The 20,057-nt window shown below is 36.3% G+C and overlaps 1 protein-coding gene across 2 annotated transcripts in view; it reads left to right on the forward strand.

The window, feature by feature from the left end:
• Frk (fyn related Src family tyrosine kinase) overlaps positions 1-14,048 on the forward strand; it is a 171,099-nt gene extending 157,051 nt beyond the window's left edge. For both annotated transcript variants that reach the window (XM_087207900.1, XM_087207898.1), the window contains exon 9: positions 88-14,048. In XM_087207900.1, coding sequence (XP_087064026.1) covers positions 88-299 — 212 coding nt within the window. In that variant the 3' untranslated portion in view covers positions 300-14,048. The remainder of the gene's footprint in view (positions 1-87) is intronic.
• The last annotated feature ends 6,009 nt before the right edge of the window (positions 14,049-20,057 follow it).

Raw genomic sequence — 20,057 nt, forward strand, 5'->3', positions numbered from 1 at the left:
TGTTTTGTAACCTGGGGTACAAGTATCTATGAACTGAAGACTTGGATCTTCCTCTTTCATTATGTTGATTCCATTCTATATTTTTAGGCAGAACAGGTGCTGAAGTAATCCAGATGTTGAGTCAAAACTATAGACTCCCACAACCACCTAACTGTCCTGAGCAGTTCTACAGCATCATGTTGGAGTGCTGGAATGCGGAGCCTACGGAACGGCCCACATTTGAGAAACTACATTTGAAACTTGAGGACTATTTTGAGACAGACTCATCATATTCAGAAACAAATAACTTCATAAGATGAATACTGAAGAAACTAAAAATGGAATAATCAGTCCAGAAATACAATCAATACCAACTGCAAAAGTCAGTTCATCTTGACATATTCAAGGGATAGGGTAAATTTGGTCATGGATTATTAAAATAATGCTATATGTGAATTTCATTGATGGGGAAATACTGCAGTACAGTTCAAGATGATGTATAATTTTTCTCACTGCATGGTAAAATCACACACACTAAATGAAGTTATTTTTCTTTTTAAGAGATACTTACATTTCTATTTATTGTTTTGAAAGCTGATCAAAAGAATGAACAGATGATAGTTTTTACTCAGTGACGGGTATAGCATTTTCCTGTTTACTGATTAGGTTGGTTATTCATTATTCCTTGGATTGCTGAATCCCATCAGGCTGTTATTATGAAGAAACTGATTGCTTTGCTGCACAGCAGGACCTGTGCTTTGAGAAGTTTTTTTTCTTTTTTAAAATATCCTGTAACTACAATGATGGCAAAGCCATGGTAAATGACTTGATTGTACTTGAAGTAATTGCACATATTTTTCTGATGTATAAAAAACATGAAGCAGCTGTTGAGAAAAAGAATTAAAATCTTTTTCATTTTGTAGGAGGAAATGATGGAATTTTTCTATACCTCAGTATGTGTCATCTGAGAATCATCTACATTAGTTTTAATCTGTTAATTTTAAGAATCAGGTTGCAAAGCTGATGAATTACGTACAGAAATATGCAAGAAATACCTAATATACTACAAAGTCTGAGAAATAAGTTCCTAAAGTAGTTTAGGAAAATAAGAACAGAATGATAGGATTGTTATGGCCTTCTGTGTAATTAAAAAAATATACCTTTGGCATATATGCCAGTTTTAAATTAACTAGAAAGCTGATCTAGCTCTGTTTCAGATCTAGAGGCTAGGAGTAATGACTAACTTGGGTATAAAATTGTATTTTTTTTGGACTAGTAGGACAAGAAGGTCTTCATTATCTTAAATTTACATTACCCTTGGTAATAATGTTACTGCCATCTTAAACAATGGATATCTCAAATTCTCTGCTTTGTTAGATGGCTAGCAATACTTCTCCAGGGTGGGTTCAAAGTCAAAAATATATGAAAGATCTTTTGATGCATTAGAAATATGACTGAAACAAGTCATGAGAAAACATGTTATTTTGAGTATATTCTCTCATCTTTCTTTAAAAGAGAAGAGCACATGTGAACAGCACCCTCATTTATAATGGGAAAGACAACACATCTGTAAACTCTTTCCTGTCTTTTTTTTTCTAAGATGGGTCTAGTTATGTTGCCCAAATTGGTCTCAAATTTGTGATCCTCCTGCCTCTGCCTCCCAAGTAACTGGGATTACAGTTTACAAACTCTATTAACTGTAAGACAGAAGGTAGGAAGGGCTTGAGACACAATACCATTTTTAGCTCAGTGATGTCAGCCAAGACTCAAGTCGTCCCTAACCATTGCCTGTGGCATTAGCATTGTTCTCATTTTCATGGTCACACAGGCTGCCAGTGGCAACTGGGACCCCTTGTTCTCTTTTGCTCATCCAGCAGGAGAAATGGGAAACCTCTATTGCAAGCTTGCATGAAAGTCACACTCATTTCTTTTGTTCAGGTAACCTTTGAGTTACATGCCCAGCTCTGGATCAGTAATACCATAATGTGAATGCTTGGTGCTAATTGGCTTAGGAGGTCTGCCACTGAAACTGGGAATGTTACTGCACTGGTCAGATTTCCTACTGCTAGAAACAATACCTGACACCCACAACTTAAAGAAGGAGCGGTTTTACTTGGCTCTTGGTTTCAGAAGATTCAGTCTATTGGTTGCCTGTGGCCAAGGTAGAAACATCACAGTGGAAGAATATGACAGAGAAAAGCTGATTAGATCATGGTGGTCTGGAATCACAGCAGGAAAACAGCATGAGAGAGGAAAGGGCTGGGGACCAGATATAGACTGCAGGTCACACCTCTGTGACTCACCCAGACTCTTGCAGAAATGTGCCTTCCTAATGCCCTAGATAGTCCCAAGCAAGTAAAGTTGACAACTAAATTTAGCTATTATATTCTGCTGTTTGTCACCTTGGCTCCCAAATACATCTTAATTTCCCAGAATACATCATAATTTCCTAATACAGATAATAGCAAGATCATAATTCTTCCTAATGTGATGTAACTATCCTGTGTATACCTGAAAACATACTAATTCCTCCCCCAAAGTCTCAAAAGTGTCACCATTGCTCAATAATGCAACTCCAAGGTTTCTTCTGAGACTCAAGGAAAACCCTTAGCTGTGAATACTGGTAACAATGACAGAGCAAGTTACTTAACTCCCATGTACACTCTTCCAGGGAGAATATTCCCATCCCCAAAGGGAGAAATTGGGAGGTAGAAAAGAACAGGATAAAAGCAAGGGCAGTGTTAGGTTCTGTAGCCTCATGTCCAGCATCTGGGGCATCAGAGGTAAGAGATGAGTTCCAGAGTCCTTGGATTGGCCTTGTTGGTTGGAGCTCATATAACCTCTCTCTTGGGCTGCAGTGGTCATCACCTATGGCTTTCCTCTGAAGACATTTTATGTTCTTGGAATTTTCAACTTCCTCGGGTTCCCATTGTACCCTTGGCTTCATTCCCACATCTTTAAGTACCTTCCTCTTGGGCAGGTTACCTGGCCTCATAGGCCTTCCCTTGGAATCTGGGTGAAAGCCTTCATGATCCCACAACACTTGCATTCCATGTGCCAGTAAAAGTAGCATCACATGAACAAAGCAAAAGTTTACCACCAGTGCAAGCAGTAGCCAGGCCCGCTTGGACTATGGTTGTTGCAGCCTTTGTGTGTCTGAATGGCTGAGTACAGTGATGTGAATCCTAGGAAACCATTCCCCTAGGAGGCTTTTCTTGAGATGAAGTCCCAGAGACTCTTCTCAAATGAAAGAGTTATACTTTTGCACTTTTGATCCTATGATGGATGCATCGCTCTCCTCATCTCGGTTCAAAGTACTTTATTTCTTTTTAATGTCATTAATATCTTCAACAAACACACTTCCTTCAGCCCCAAATTTACATGTGGTTCCCTTTGGGCCAAAATCTAACTTTTTCAATTATTTCTGTTCTGCTTTTTGCTCCTAGTTCTCAATATAAATCTGGCTAAAAGCAACCAGTAGTACCCATGCCACAGTCTGAATGTTGGACTGCTTTCCTCTTATATGAATCATTCCATAGCCCATACATACCCTCCTGCAAAGTCTCAGGTCATGAGGAAAATGAAGATAAGTGTTTTTGCCAAAATGTAGCATGCATGGCTTCCAGTCAAATTTCCAATAGAGTCCTGGTCTTTACTGTCTGGATTTTTATTAGCATTTTGGTAATCTATGCTCTAACCAAAACAATCCATCAGGCTCTGCTCATAGTATGCTAGGGCTTCTCTATCCTACATCTCCAAACCTTTCCAAATGCTCCTGCAAACCAGTTCCAAAGGTTTCTGAACTACACAGTGTCATATATCACAGTAACAACACCACTTTTGCTACCAATTCTCTCTATTGGTCACATTTCCCATTGCTGAAAAAAATATTTGACCACTTAAAGGTGGGGAAGTTTATTTGACCCACAGTTTCAGAGGATTCAGTCCATTTGTTGGCTGGCTCCAAGGCAGGAGCATCATGCAAGCAGGGCATGGTGAAACAAAGCTTATTAATTCATGGCAGTCAGGAAGCAGAAAAAGAGGAACAGCCCCAGAGAGGGAGGGGCCAGGACCAGATATAGACCCCAAGGTCCTGGCTCCATGATCCACGCAGACACACCCAAGCATATACATTACTAATCTCCTGCACAGCTCCAAGCCAATCAAAGTGACAATTAAGATTAATAATTACACTTACCTTCCCCAGAGACAAGTTGATAGATGGGTTTATCTGCATGCAATTAGCCATTAGATTCTGACAGGTATGCATTAAGAAAATCACCCGAGATGAATTAGTTATTAGAATTAATGTTAAATACATGACTCTACCTTCATCTCTTCTTTCTTCTCCTCCCACTTTCTTCCTGTGTATCTTAGGCAGGTAGGTGTGTACATAAACATTCCAAGTTTTCTGAAGACCTTAGTCTAAAATGGGTTACGTAGAACTAAAAATTATGGAACCACTTACAGAAGTGAACATATTTGTGAGATAAAGTTAACATTAATATGTTTAATAAGTTGACTGGGTATAGGATATCTTCAGTTATGTATGTAAAGTCATTGTGTATAATGCAATCAAGGCATAGATTATAAATAACCAGTTGGTAAAAAAAATTCCTTTTCCTGAGTTCATTTCTTTAGGTTCAGTTCTACTTGGATATATATAGAAATAAATGAAACTATTTCCATTTCATTGTAAAAATTAAACTACTATATATTTGTCTTTTTGGAGTAGCTAATAATAATAAATGTTTTAGGAATGTCCAGATTTGAAATATAAAAAGAAGGTTATCCTTTCCTGTTTGAATACTACCTGAAATTCATTTAACTTGCTGTGTTTGATTCTTGGGAACATTTTTGTTCAAGGTTCTGTCAAAGCAATCTATTGTTCTTGTTTTTACTCTGATGGATCATGGAAAAAATAATGGATTCTGTTATGAGAAGCAGTAATAGATTTTTTTAACTGACATAAATTTCTCTCTCTGTATAGAATAAAAGGATCAGGAAAAGATAAGTTGAATTTTCCTACAAGGAGCCAGTTCTTGTTAAATTTACCTCTCATAAATTGTAGCAAAGCACTTTTTATGTAATGTTTTATTTATGTAATTCAGTTATTTGGAAGTGGTAGTGAGGAATGTGAGTACATCATTTTATGTGGCATTTCAAATCTCTTTGGACAAAAACCTGAAGAATTCTTGTAATAGGAAAAATTCAAAATTCCATTAAGCCTCCTTAAAGAAGGTAAGGAAGGAAATGGGTTTGAATTATCTAAGATCAAGAGAGGCAAGTCAACTCCTATTAGTTGTGGGAAGCTGAATGTTTTGTCATCAGAAAATAAAGGCAAAGTCAAAGTAAGCAGCAGTGTGCAAGCTGTGCTGTGGGAATTGGTAGCCTTAGAGGACAACAAGGAACAAGCCTGGGGGGAAATACCAAGCTGGGCCCCTCACAACCTCTCCTCACAGCATGCACTGGCATGGTGACCACATGCATCCAATGAGCCGTGAACGATCCAAACTCTTTTGACTCTCTGGTGGCCTAAAGGAAACCACTGCCTTGGAAGAATGTGGTACTGTCCCCCAGCTGGAAAATCCTGGAGGGAGCAGGACTCAGCTGCTGCTCCATGGTGAGTCAAACATATGCCATATGGGCAATCATGTAATGGTGCAGTTGGGCATCTGATGTCTGGGCCAGACACTCTTGCTGCTTGTAGTGTCTGAGGAGACATTTAGGAGCCTTTGCCAAGCCATGTTGTGTGCCTTAGAATGGTGATGACTCAAATACCTTATGGAAACTGCATCCTCATGTTCTATTAGGAAAGGCTGCTCTTAAAGAATGTAAAGGAGGTTTGTATACCTGGGTACTGGGAATTGTCAGTGGGCTCATCTAGAAATGTTGAGTTCTTGTATTTCCTGACATCATTAAGAAGTTTTGCAGTGTAACCAACATGATGTAAAAACACGGAGCTGTAGGGTAAAACACAAATAAAATCATAAACAAGCTGAAATATTTGGTAAATACTTGTCTTTTAATCCTATGACCCCAGTAACATTTTAAGTTTCACAGAGTCATCCAGTTTTTAGCTACATTACTCCACTGAACTCTCCCAGATTTTTCTTTTTATATTAAAGTAATAAGGTTGGTTGAACTCTCAAATTATTATACATTTAGAAATAAACTTGAGAGTAAAAATAAGATAAAAACCCCAGATTTCAGAGCTTTTATAAGTTTAGCTTCAAATAGCATTCAGATAACTCTCTATATAAAGGGGTTATAAGATGAGGTTACAAGGAAAGAGATGTCTAATTTACATTTACTCATCTTGCCTGGATAGTTAATTTATCCATTAACCGTCTAAAGCATTATGGTTCAAGGTAACATCTTTTTTCATTCTCATGGAAAATAATAAGCTTTCTCAAAAAAGATCAACCATGCCTTAAGTGTCCATTTAGATATATTACCATAAAGGGGATTCAAGTCATAGAATGTAATAACCATGAAATCGAATGTTAAGGGAAAATGGTTAAAAAGCAACAAAAACTATTCTTTTTGGAAAAGGCAAAATAATGTCTTATAACAATTTCTTGAGATTTTCAAAATACAGGGTTTGTACTGTTTATGAAAGATAAAACTGGTCAGTATTAACCAAGTTACTTTTAATTTTTATGGTCTACAAAATTTCAGGGTAAAAGGTATATGCAAATCAATTTTTAAAATTCATACCTACTTACAGATTCAGAAAGTGAGAGAAAAAGTACTGGTCAGCCAGATTAGTGTACTTTAAAGGTAGAACAGTGGGATATTTATCTCTTTAATGCACTCATACTTCCATATGGTATCCTTTAATATTTATACTGCAAATATGTATTACACATGATTACTTTATATGTGTAGCAAAAAGAATAAAAAGGCCTTTTAAATTATACTAGTGTTATAATGCTATTATTTATCTTAATTCTAATGAAACTAATTTAAAAATTTTTCCTGGTCTTTTAAAATTTTAGAAAAAAAGGCTTCTTTAATGTAATTTACTCTATTCGTTGTTCATGTTGGATTTGTTTATTATGGTAGTTAATTATTAACTGATTATTTTTAAATTAATTGTTTAAAATTGACTAACTTGAGTGTTTCAGAAGTCAGAGTTGTTGTGGATCCAAACATAAATTTGTGTGTTTCACAACAAATAAAATGTTTCTTCAGTTGACTGCATAAAAATAGTTGACATTTTTGTGTTAGGGAAAGCAAATCTGTGAATCCAAGATGTATGATCTTGTCTATACCACACATCCACTGCAGGTCAGTTACATATGTCACTGTCATATTCATTGGGAAACACCTAGCAGATTAGTGACGAATGTACCTGGGTGTGTCTGGGTTGGACATGGAGTCATGGCCTGGGGCATTATAATATGGTGCAAAAGAATCAAACTTTCATTTGGGAAGAGTCCATGGAAGTCCTGCTCAAGAAGGGCCTTTTAGGGAATCAGTTTCCCAGGATTCTTTTCACCAAGCTTAGCTATCCAAGCACTAGAGGCCACTAAAACCATGTCCAAGGGGGTCTGGCTACTGCTTCTTCTGAGAGCAGAATGCAAGTGTTGTGGGGGGTCAAGAAGGCTCCCACCTAGACTTCAGAGGAAGTCTTTAAAGGCCAGGCAAGGAGTCTTTGAGAGGACAATGCATGAAGGTGTGAGAATGAAGCTGAAGGTGTAGTGGAGACCACAGGGAGCTGGAGATGCCAAGACTCTGGAGCACCTGCCCAGGAAAGCTGTAGACCATGAGTGGAGCTAGCCCAAGAGAGAGACCTTGTGGGCTGCAACTGAGAAGGCCACAGGGGTGAGGCTGTCCATGTCCTTTGGAACTCACATATTGTCACCATGTGTCCTGGATGCTTGATATGGATAACTGCAGGATTTAATGCTTGCCCTGCTGGTTTGGGGGCTTACTTTTTTCTGATTCTTTCATATCTCCCAATCCCTCCCTTTGCAATGAGAATATTTAGCTTCACCATTGTATCTTGGGATTATTTAGTTGTTTTTCTTTTTGGTTTTGTTTTAACAGTGATTCACAGCTAAGAGTCTGCTTTGAGTTTCACAGAAGACTTGGGCTTGGATTTTTGAGAAGTATTGGAACTACTGAGACTTTGGAATAGGAATTGTTGTGTTTCTGGTTCCATGTGGGATAGTTGTATTATGTTAGACAGAATTATGGACTTGCTGTTTTCATTTGAAGATTACGTGTGATTTAAGGGGATGTTTTTGGCTGTGAAGTTGGAGGAGTGAATTGTGTCTGTCATTTCTGATTTGTCAGCTTCATTGCATTAAAAAATGCCCAGTACATTAGTAGAGTATGCACTGGGTGTGTCTGGGTGGTCATGGTGGCATGGACTCCAGTACTCCCTATGGTCTTGTGCTGGTTCTGCTCTGCTGCTGTCCCCTGCTCAATTTCCAGTGGCCATAAACTGAGCAGCTTTGCTATGCTATGCCCTTCTGCCATGGGGTTTCTTCTTTGGAGTTTACTGATCTAGTATAGAATCACCTGATACCATGAGCTAAATTAATCCTTTCCTCCTTTAAATTGTGGATGTTGGGTATTGTGTCTCAGTGAAGGGAAAAATGGCTAATACAGTCAGCTTTGCCGGATGGAGTTCCACCAGTGGTTATGTTTTCAGCTGCTCTGGCTGCAGGAATGAGAGCCTTGGTAGATCTCATAGTAGCAATTATATCTTTGGGCCCAGAAAATATCCGTGTCAGTTTTTGCTAACATTAATTGGCCCAATCACGTTACTTTGGCAAAATACAAGGAATACTATATATGCAATCCTACAATGTACCCCAATATGAGCTTCAGTAAACAGCACTAACAACTGTCACACTACATTCAAACATTAAGTACATTTTAAATGATGCTGTGTCGTGAAAGACCATGTATGCTCCCTTACACTTTCCATTTTTTGTTAATTATTGTATTCACTCATTTAACAGATACTATTGATTACTTACTGAATAGCAGACATCTGACTAGATGTTTGGTTAAAATTATCAAGTACCAAGAAATAGATCCTGCTTTTTAAAATTTGCAGTCTACCATGAGAGACAGAATAGGGTATTTGAATTTTATTTCATTTACCTACACACATTTTACCTTGTTTTCTTTGTAAAAATTAAATTATATCTGTAAGCTGCTATTCAGTATCCATTCCCCCATTCTGTTCCCCACCTGTGACAGCAGAACCAGCTGAGTAATGACATTTCCTTGTGTCTTTGTTGGCTAGAAATTGCTAAAGAAATGTAGGAGAAAGTTGTTAGGACTTCTTGGAAGACTCTGTAAGAGGGAACAGGCAGATAGCATGGACCCTGTGTTGTTTTTTTCTGTTTTGTATGTTTTAAGCCTGAAAATCAGCATCCACTTTAGATCACAAAGAAAGGTTGGAGATGGAAGTCACTTCTGTATCCTCACTGAGAGGGAAGCTGCCATGCCAGTGTTGGATGGCTGACTTCCAAAACTCTACTATAGGAGAACAGAAATATTGTGCGAAATCAGCTGTTATTTCAGTCTCTATTTCTAGAGATCGGGACACCAAATTTCTTTCTTTCTATTTATTTATTTATTTATTTAATATTAGTACATGTTTGCAATTATTAGTGAACATAGACATTGTGCAAGTTGGTACATATACAAATCACATCGTAATCTTACTTCTTTCTCCCCTCTTCTCTCCACTCTCCCTGTCTCTGTTTCCCCTTCCCATCTCCAAAAGGTCTACCTCTGTATATCCTATAGTCTGTCTTTTACTTTGCCCTTTAAATTATTTATACTTTGGATTTCTAACTTCACAGAAGCCATGCAATATTTACCTACTTTATCTGATTAATTTCCCTTTGCCTTAAAGAGCAGCCATTTTCCTACAATACAAATGATTCAAATTTACCCATCTTTATGGGTGAGTAGTATTATATTGTGTATGTTTCATTTTTTCTTACCTGTTTTGGATATATAGGTTGCTTTCAAGAATTTGCATCTGTGAGCTGTGGTGCTATAAACATGGGCATGGATGTAGTACTGTAATATGATGTCCTTAATTTTTCTGGGATAATTCCCAGAAGAGGTATAGCTGAATGAGATTTTCATTTTCAGTTTTTTTGGGAATCTCCATGCTGATTTCTATAGTGGTTGTATTAGTTTACATTTCCACCAATAAGTGTTCCTTTTTCACCACAACTTTGCCAGTGTTTGTTGTTTTTTGAGTTTTTGATAATTAGCCATTCTCAGGGTAGTTCTTATTTGCATTTCTCTGAAGACAAAAGATGCTTAACATTTTTTATGCATTCATTGGCCATTTGTACATCTTCTTCTGAGACATTTATTCATTTCAATTGCCCATTTTTTATTGGATCTTTTGTTTTGATGGTCTATTTTATTAATTTTTTAAGTTCTTTATGTATTCTAGATATTAGTCCTCTATCTGGGGAGTAGCTGGCAAAAAGTATTTTCCTTCTCTGTAGATTGTCTCTTCATTCTGTTGATTGTTTTCTTTGCTATGCAAAATATTTTTAATTTAATATAGTCCCATTTGTTGATTGTTGGTGTCATTGGTGTAAGTAGGATTTTGCTCAGTAAGTCCTTGCCCTTGCCTATGTCTTCAAGAGTTTTACATGGGTTATCTTCCAGTAGATTAAGTATTTCTGCTCTAATACCTGCATCATTGACCCATTTTGATTTGATTTTAGTGTAGGGTGATAGACATTGGTCTAGACTCATTCTTCTGCATATGAATAACCAGTTTTCCCAGCACTGTTTATTAGACTATCTTTTCTCCAACATGTTTGGTCCTTTTGTCAAGTATCAGATGGCGAAATGTGCCTGGGATTATTGATCAACTTGTCTATTTTTATGCCAGTACCATGCTATTTTTACCACTGGAACTTTGTGATATAATTTGAAATCTAGAATTATAATGCCTCGCACTTTGCTCTTATCCAGGATTGCTTTTGATATTCTGGGCCTCTTCTGGTAGAACACCAAATTTCCAAATGACACATCGTCTATTTAAAACCTTCATTTCACCAGGTATCAGAAAATAAGTCTCAGTTATTTCTGAGAATTTTCCCAAAAGCCTTAGGTGATTATGATACATTAAACCTTTGAGAGAGGGGGAATTGTATAGTGCTAGTATTTATCTCCCCATGTGGACATCTGCTGAGATATCATCTCTTTTATTAGAAGTGATCTTGGTCTTGGGTCTTCATCATCTATTTTTATATATTTCTGCAGCCCAAGGGATGAATTTAACCTCTCTGCCTAGATGTTCCTCAGTCATGAGTTGTGCCCCAGCTCCATGCCCTGTGGGAGGAAGCACTTGGAAGTGTTCTTCCTCTCAAGCCTCTACTTTGGTTATGAAGCTGTCCCTGGCTCTCATATTTCACCTCCGAGTGGAATGGAAGCCCTCTCACTTTCCTTCTTCACATGTCAGAACCAGATCCTCTTAACTTGTGTGTGCGTGCCTCTGGCTCCTTCCCTGTGTACTTGGAATCCTGTCTTTTAGAGAGTCTGGTATTGGGTGGGGGTGGAGCAAAAGAGAGAAGATTGCATTTCAAAAGTGTTGGATTTTAAAACTCTAAAGACAATAATTTGATTTGTATTTTTCTATTTTTTAACTGCAAATGACCCTCCCTTTAGACAATAGATATTTTATGGCCTAGCAGCCTGATGTGGGAGAACCAAAGGCAATACCTGAGATATATATTAATTAGAACAGTACCCTGCCACAGAAGGAAGTTAAACAAAAGGCACTTATGTGTGTCTGTGCTGAGTATTACAAAGAAGAAATGTGGAGTGTTGTGGAAATTAAAAAGTACCCGTTAAGTGTGTCTACAGCCTGGGGACAAATGGAGGAGGTGATGTTTCTCTGTGGTCTGAAGAGTGAAAAGATGTTCACTAGACAAAAAGTATGTTTCAGCTGCAGAATGGAAGGAATCTGGTTTGACAGCAGTGTGGGAAAGAAAAGGAGAGGACATAGATGATGGCCAGCCAGGCAAGTTTTGTCACAATCAGTGAGGGCTCTATTGTGTGGTTATTAAACACATTCTTAATCCTTCTGGAAAGACATTGGAAATATTTAAATCAGTGGTGGCACTTAATTTATATTTATATAACATTTCTACTAAGGTATGGCTTAGATAAGGTTAAAAGTGGACATGGGGAGATAGTTTAGGGGGAGAGATTTTCTGGGTGAGAGATTATACTGTGGTTGGTCAGATTGATGGCAGAGACACTGAAAGTAATGAACATAGGTGAGACATTTGGGGGCAGAATAATGTGAGACAGTAGCTTAGAATTGGACAACAATTTGGCTACATGAGTCAGGAATACTTAGCTATCAAGGTCAACCTCATGAGTCCTCCAGGAACAAGTGAAATTTCAGCAACAGAAAAAAAGCAGGTGGGTGGGGCAATCCTAAGAGTTAATCAAATGAGCAGTTTAAGATGTCGTGAACCATTGAATTTGAGATGTTACTTAAGGAGTTGAGTATTTGAAGAGAGTGGAAGTGAGGTTTGAGGTATTGGCAAATAGGAAATGTTTACATTCACATTGAGGAGAGGAGGAATACACTGACTGAGGGAGTGTAGAATGAGAAACAAAGATGGCCCAGGATCAGTCCCTAAGAAGATGGAGTATTTAAATTTGGAAAGAGAGGAGGGAGTCAGAGAAATGGATGGTATATAAATCAGATTTCTTGTCACTAGGACACAATACCTGACACCCACAATTTCAAGGAAGAGAAGTTTAATCTGACTCCTATTTTGGGGACTCAGTCCATGGCCCACTGGCTCTCTATGGCAGAAACATCTTGATTAAAGGTCATGGCCGAGGGACCTGCTCATCTCATGGAGGTCAGGCAGCAGAGGGTGAAGGGAAGGGCCAGGGACAAGAACACACTCTTTCAGGTCAGGTCCTCAGTGACCCACCTCCTAACAGCACATTCAGCCTTGAACTCATTAATGGATTAATTCTCTGATAAGTATATTGCCCTCCCATGATCCAGTCACCCTCCTAAAGCCCCACCCCTGAATACATGAGACTTTTGGTGGACATTTTAGTACTGAACTATAACACTGGGAAATCAGAAGAATGCTATCTCAAGAGCCAAGAATGAAGGAGTGGTCAATTGCATTGAATGTTAACAAGAGCTCTAGAGAAGTGGAAAGTGAGAGTTCTCTGTTAGCTGTTAGCAACCTGAAAGTCCTCGGGTAGAACATTTTCACCTGAGAAGAGGATCAAGAGCCAAACTGGTGGGTTGAGAGGAAAGTGGAGACAAGGCTGGGGACAGCACTCCACTGGCAACATTTCCAACATGTGGCTGTGAATGGGAGAAGAGACACAGATACGTGGCAGCTAACTGTGAGTTTGGAATGTGTTTGAATGCTTAAAGAATAGTTCTCAGTGGTTATTTCAGCAAGAATAGAGTATTTAGTATGACATAGGAACATTCTGTGATTCTAATAAGTCTGAAATAATAGACAAGTGCCGTTTTGCCCAATGCATTTGTACAGATTCTAAAATGTTAAACTAAATATCTTTCTCTTAGGGAAATTTAAGCCTGGAATGCATTAAAAACATATTTTGAACTAATAGGCTTCTTATTTCAAGACTCATCATTTAATGAAAGCTTCATGGTGAAAATTTTTTACATATTTCTCCAGGATGATGTAGTTTGTCAATATTCTGTGGTTAGGTGGGTTACTTATCTTTGAATATATAACCTTTACCTAGAGTAGAGAAGCACACACAAAAAAGAAAAATTTGAAGTAATTCAGGTAAAAAACCTTTTCACTTTTCTTAAACATGAATGTCAAGTTTAATTGTTCAAAATGAAACAATATGGTTCATTGCAGATGAATTATAAAATCCACTTAAAATTATGTTAAAATTGTGACAAAGAGTTGATTAGAAACTTGAGTTTTAATATTTCAGGGAGAAGACATTTGAACCACCCTAAAGATATAATTATAAAGAAGAATAAAAAAGAAAAGAAAAATGAAAAAAAAGAAAGGCAAGGCTATTTTAAGAAAATGTATCATCAGATTTTGGAAAAATTATTTCTTCCTTTTTTTCCGGTTGATCAGCTTTTTAAAAAATGTCAAAATTTTCTTATTTAGCTTTAAGATATTCTTAGTTCAAACTATTCATCAATCTATTTTTTCAAATCTATGGAATTTTAGAACTGACAGGAGATTCTGTAGTCAGACTATCAGGAGCTCTTACCTTCTTTTTGAAGTAAACTCAGAAGCAAAAATAATAAGTGCAGAATATTTAGTTATTTGAGGTTTTTGTTTAAGTGAAACTGTGTCATTGACCTTTTAAATCCTTGCTGAATTACTTGCATATCTTCAAGAAAAGATACAGCAAAAAATGTCTCAAATTAATTGCTTTTTTTGTATTCTAGAGAAACTTGAGGCATTTAATATAGGAAATAGAAAAGATAAAATTTCAGATTTAATCTTGTGGCCATGCATTAAAAGTGTTGTTAGAAAGCACATAAATTATGCAGTGTTGTACAAATGGGAATGGGTACCACCTTTGAGCAATGGTGAAAATCAAAGAGGATAAATTAATTTCATGAATTCTCAAACTGACCAGCAGATGGAGCCAGGATTGCTCCCAAAGAGTTTGTGATTAGAAGATGAAAGAACCACACAATTTAAAGTTCTCATATAATATTCAGCTTGTGTAAAAACATACTAAAATATCACTTAATCTTAGATATCTATATTCAGACTTATAATATAGACATGGTTTATGTACTCTATAGTTAAGAGAAATGCAAAATTATGTAGTTATGATGCACCAAACTCTAATTATCAGAATAACTTTGACTAACTTAACCAAAATAGTTAATAGCATAAAACCTTCATTAAAGTTCCTTTTCTGACTATAGATTCAAATATTTCAGCTCTTATTTTAATATGCATTTTTGTGATGCATAATAAATATCTTTCCACATGTCTAATTGTACTTCCAATACATTGAAATACTTTATATATATATTTGTTTTTTAAATTTTATTGGTACATTTTATGTATACATAATGATATTATTCATCATAGGGAATTTGTACCTGTACATGATATATCTTGCTTCTTTTTTTCCTCATCCCCCCTGCCCTCCCTTCAACCCCTCTTCCCCTCCTTATTTAGAAAAATTTTGTTTCCATTTTTTTTATTTTTTCTTGTTCCTTCCTTCCTCCCCCCTTCCTTTGTTCCTCTCCCCATTTGAATATTTTCTTCCCATTTCCCAATATATATTATGCATTTTGGTCCTTAACTACACTTCTGGTTTCTCACACCAAAGGAAGCAAAACAATGCAGTTTTCACATGTGTGTGTGTGATTTATTTCCTCTAAGAGTATGGTCTCAAGGTGCATCCATTTAGCTAGAAATGTCTCAAGCTTATCCTTTTTTATGGCAGAGTAGTACTTCATCATAAAAAACACATATTTGTACATTCATTGGTTAATGGGCATTTGAACTGTTACCAAGATTTAGCTACTACAAACTGTTCTGCTTTAAACATGGGTGTGCATATATCTCGGTGGTATGATGCTTTTAATTCTTTTGGGAAGATGGAGGAAGGGGAATAGCTGAGAAAAGTGGAGCTGCTAATTATAGGGTTTTTTTTTTATGTGGAATCTCCACACTGATTTCCACAGTGGTTGCAACAGTCTATACTCCCACAAACAGTGGAGGAAGTTCCCTTTTTCCCCACACCCTTGACAGCATTTCTTATTGGCTGATTTCTTGATAGTAGCCATTCTTTCTGGAATGAGATGGAATCTCAGTAGTTTTAATCTGAATCTCTTGAATGACCAGTGATGTTGAGCATTTTTTCATATATTTATTTTTTATTTGTACTTCTTAATCTGAGAATTGTCTATTTATTTCAGATGCCCATTTTCGGATTGGGTCTTTAAATTTGGAGGGTCTGATTTTTTTGAGTTCTTTATATATTCTAGATATTAGTCCTTTGTCTGAGGAACAGCTGAAAATTTTTTTTTCCCATTCTGTGGATTGTCTCTTCACTGTGTTGGTGGTTTCTTTTGCTGTGCAAAAACTTTTTAGTAAGATGAGATCCTAGATCTTAGTTGTTTAGTCTTTGTAATATTTCCTGTGTGATCAGGGTTTTGTTCATGAAGTCTTTGCCTGCACCAATATCTTCAAGAGTGCTACCTGTTCTCCATTCCACAAGATATAGCATTTCTGTTTTAGTACTTAGGTATTTGATTCATTTTGATTTTAATTTAGTGTATGGTGAAAGAAATGGATTAAATTTTAATCTTTGACATGTGGAAATTCAGTTTTTCCAGGATCATTTATTAAAAAGGCTGTCTGTCTTCCAGTGAAGGTGTTTGGCTCCTTTGTCAAAGATAAGTTGGCTGAGTGTGTTTGGAGTCATTTCTGCATCTTTTAATCTGTTCCTTTGATTCTTAGGTCTGGTTTTTTTTTGCCAGTACCATACTGTTTTTTTCACGGTAGCTTTGTAGTATAATTTCTACTGTACCACGCAGGGGGATTGTGATACCCCCTGCCTCGCCTTTGTTACCTGGAATTTCTTTTGCTATTCTAGGTCTCTTCTGGTTCCAAATGAATTTTAGGGATGGTTTTCTCCAATTCTGTGAGGTATGCTCTTGGTATTTTGATTGGGATTGCATTAAATCTATATAATAATTTGTAAGTATGGCAGTTATCACTATATTGATTCTTCCTACCCAGGAGGGATATCTTTCCATTTTCTGACATTCTTTTTGATCTCCTTTTTCAGAGTGTTGTAGTTTTCAATGTAAAGGTCTTTTACTTCCTTCATTAGATTGATTCCTAAGTATTTCATTTTCTTCAATGCTATTGTGAAAGGTGTGGTTTCCCTAATTTCTCTCTCAGTGAGTTTTTTATTTGTGTACAGGAAAGCTATTGATTTTTGAGTGTTAACTTTGTATCCAATTACACTACTGAATTTGGTCATTAAATCTAAAAGTCTTTTGGTAGACTTTTTAGGGTATTCCATGTAGAGAATCATGTTATCCACAAATACTGATAATTTAACTTCTTCCTTTCTTATTCTTATTCCTTTTATTTCTTTCTCTTGTCTAGTTGCTCTGGCTAAAGTTTGAATATGAGTGGTGACAGTGGACATCCTTGCCTTGTTCCTGATTTTAGTGTGAAAACTTTCAGTTTTTGACCAATTAATATGAGTTTGTCATAGATGGCTCTTATCAGATTGAGATAAAGACCATTTATTCCAATTTTCTATATGGTTTTATCATGAATGAGTGTTGGACTTTGTCAAACACTTTTTGTGCATCTATTGATATGATCATATGGTTTTTGTCCTTGGCTCTGTTAATATGGTGTATTACATTTAATGATTTGCATATGCTGGACAATCCCTGCATCCCTGGGAAGAATCTAACTTGGTCAGGATGTATGATCTTCTTGATGATTTACTGCATTCTGTTTGTCAGTAATCTCATTGAAGATTTTTGCATCTACGTTCATTAGAGAAAGTGGCCTGTAGTTCTTCTCTGGTTTTGGTATGAGGAAAAATTTAGGAGTATTACTTTCCTTTCAATTTCATTAAAGAATTTGAAAAGTAGCAGTATTAGGTCTTCTCTAAATTTCCTGTAGAATCCAGCAGGGAATCCATCAGGACCTGGGCTATATTTGTTGGTAGGTTTTTAATTACATCTTCAGTTTCATTGACTAATATTGGTTTATTTATAATTTTTATATTGTCTTGATTCAGCTTTGGTAATTCATATGTATCTAGGAATCTATCCATTTTTTCAATGTCTTCTATTGTTAGAATATGGGTTCTTGAAGTAGGTATTGATGATCTTATGAATCTCCTCAGGATTCATTGTGATTTCATCCTTTTCATTCCTCACTGCATGAATTTGAGCCTTTTTTCCTTTTTGAAAATAAGTTTAGTTAAGGGGTGTCAATTTTATTTATTTTTTCAAAGAACCGATTCTTTTATTCATTGCTTCTTTGTATTGTTTTTATAGTCTCAATTGCATTAACTTCTGTTCTGATCTTTATATTTCCTCCCTTATATGAGCTTTGGGCTTGATTTGATCTTCTTTTTCTAGAAGCTTGAGATTCAACATTAGGTTGTTTATTTGAGCTTGCTGGGGTTTTTTTCCCCATTAAGTTTATTGGTAAATTTTAGGTATAAAATACAGTTACATTCATCATGGGGATCTTGTACCTTTACATGAGTATCTTGGTTCTTTTTTTCCCCATTCCCTGCCCTCCCTTCACCCCCTCCATCCTTTCCTATTTGCAAAGACCTTGTTTCCATTTTTTCCTTTTCTCATATTGTTTCTTTTCCCTTTTTTCCTTTCCCCTACCCCTTCCACTTCCCCTCCACCTTTAGACCTTTTCTTGCTGTTGCATGATATCAATTATACATTTTTTAAATTACAATATCAAGATCTAGGAGATATTACCACAGATTTTACAGAATTTAAAAGGATATAGAAAGAATATTTCAAAAATCTCTTTTGAAATAAATTTGACAACTTCTAAGAAGTACCTTGGAAGACAAATTAATGAAACTAACTCTGGAAAAAATACAAAATTTGAATAGCACCTATTAAAGAAAGTATATTCCTGGCTTGAAAACCTACCTATATGACAGCAGCAGGCTCATATGCATTTTAACTGATAAATTATATCAAATATTTAAAACAGAAAAAAGAAGGAACACTTCTCCCCTCATTTTAGGAACTCAACATTGTGCTAATCCTAAAACTGGATAAAGATAATAGAAGAAAAAAGTATGGACATAGATAGAAATTTGTTTAATAAAACAAACTCTTAGAAGTCAGATATGGCAGTATGTAGAAAGTGGTTTTGTTATAGGGATGGCAGTGTTGGTTCAGCATTGGAAGATCCACCCCCCCACCCCCCCCCAAGTCATCATTTTAACAGAGGAAAGGCAAAAGCCATATGATCCTGTCAGTAGTTGCAGAAAAAGTATTGGACTAAATTCTACAGCTGTTCATGGTAAAAGCTATCAGGAGACTAGAAGTAGAACAGAACCTTCTCAACAGATTAAAGACATGTACTCCATACTTCCAGCGAGAACGGCTTATATGAATGGAGAAGATACAATGCTTTCTCCTTAAGGTGGGGAACAAGGGCAGATATGCTTACTCTTTATCTTTCCATTAAACTTTGAAAGCTAGGCCCCACCAAAATAGTCTGGCAATAAAATGACACAATTAGGATAGGCTTGGCAAGGTAGAAGCAAAATCTTTCTATGTAGATGAAATGATCATCTACAGAGAAAATACTAAGAAATCTCTAGGAGCCCCTAGAACTTGTATTTGAATTTAGCAGGATTAGAAAGCACAAAGTATATATAAAAATTCAGGTCTGTGTATATTAGTCATAAATGAAGAATTGGATATTGAAATTTAAAAGTTATGTAGGAGTACAAAGGACCTAGAAGAGTTAAAAAAAAACCACACGCACACACAACCCCCCCCCCAAAACAGTGTTGGAAGACTTTTAGTAGCTAATTTTAAGACTTCTTCTAAAGCTACAGTAATCAAGGCAGTGATGGTGTAAGGAAAGACATATAGATCATTGGAATAAAACAGAGAATCTAGAAATAGAACCACACATATATGGTCCACTGAGTTTTGAAAGATTATTTAACATTAGCATTTTATAGAATATAAACTCAATTCAAGAGCTGAGGAAGAGATATTGTTTTCAGCAAATGGCACTAGAATACCTGGTATCCATATATAAAAAATTAACCTCCACCTTTTATTTCCATAGATGAAAATAACTTGAAGGGATCTATGAATCTAAATATGAAAGCCTAAAAGTATAAAACTTTAAGAAGAAATTATAAGGGAAAATGTTTATGAATTCAGGGTAGGCAAGAACTACCTAGGATACAAAAGACATGATGTATAAAAGAAAAAAATTGATAAATGAGATTCCATCAAAATTTAGAACTTTCAATGACATCATTAAAATGGAAAGTAGTCCTTAAACAGACCATATTTACAATGC

The sequence above is a fragment of the Heterocephalus glaber genome, unplaced genomic scaffold (genome assembly GCF_053883595.1).
Source record: "Heterocephalus glaber isolate CG9 unplaced genomic scaffold, H.glaber_assembly_v1.0 deba00000896, whole genome shotgun sequence".
Lineage (NCBI taxonomy): Eukaryota > Metazoa > Chordata > Mammalia > Rodentia > Bathyergidae > Heterocephalus > Heterocephalus glaber.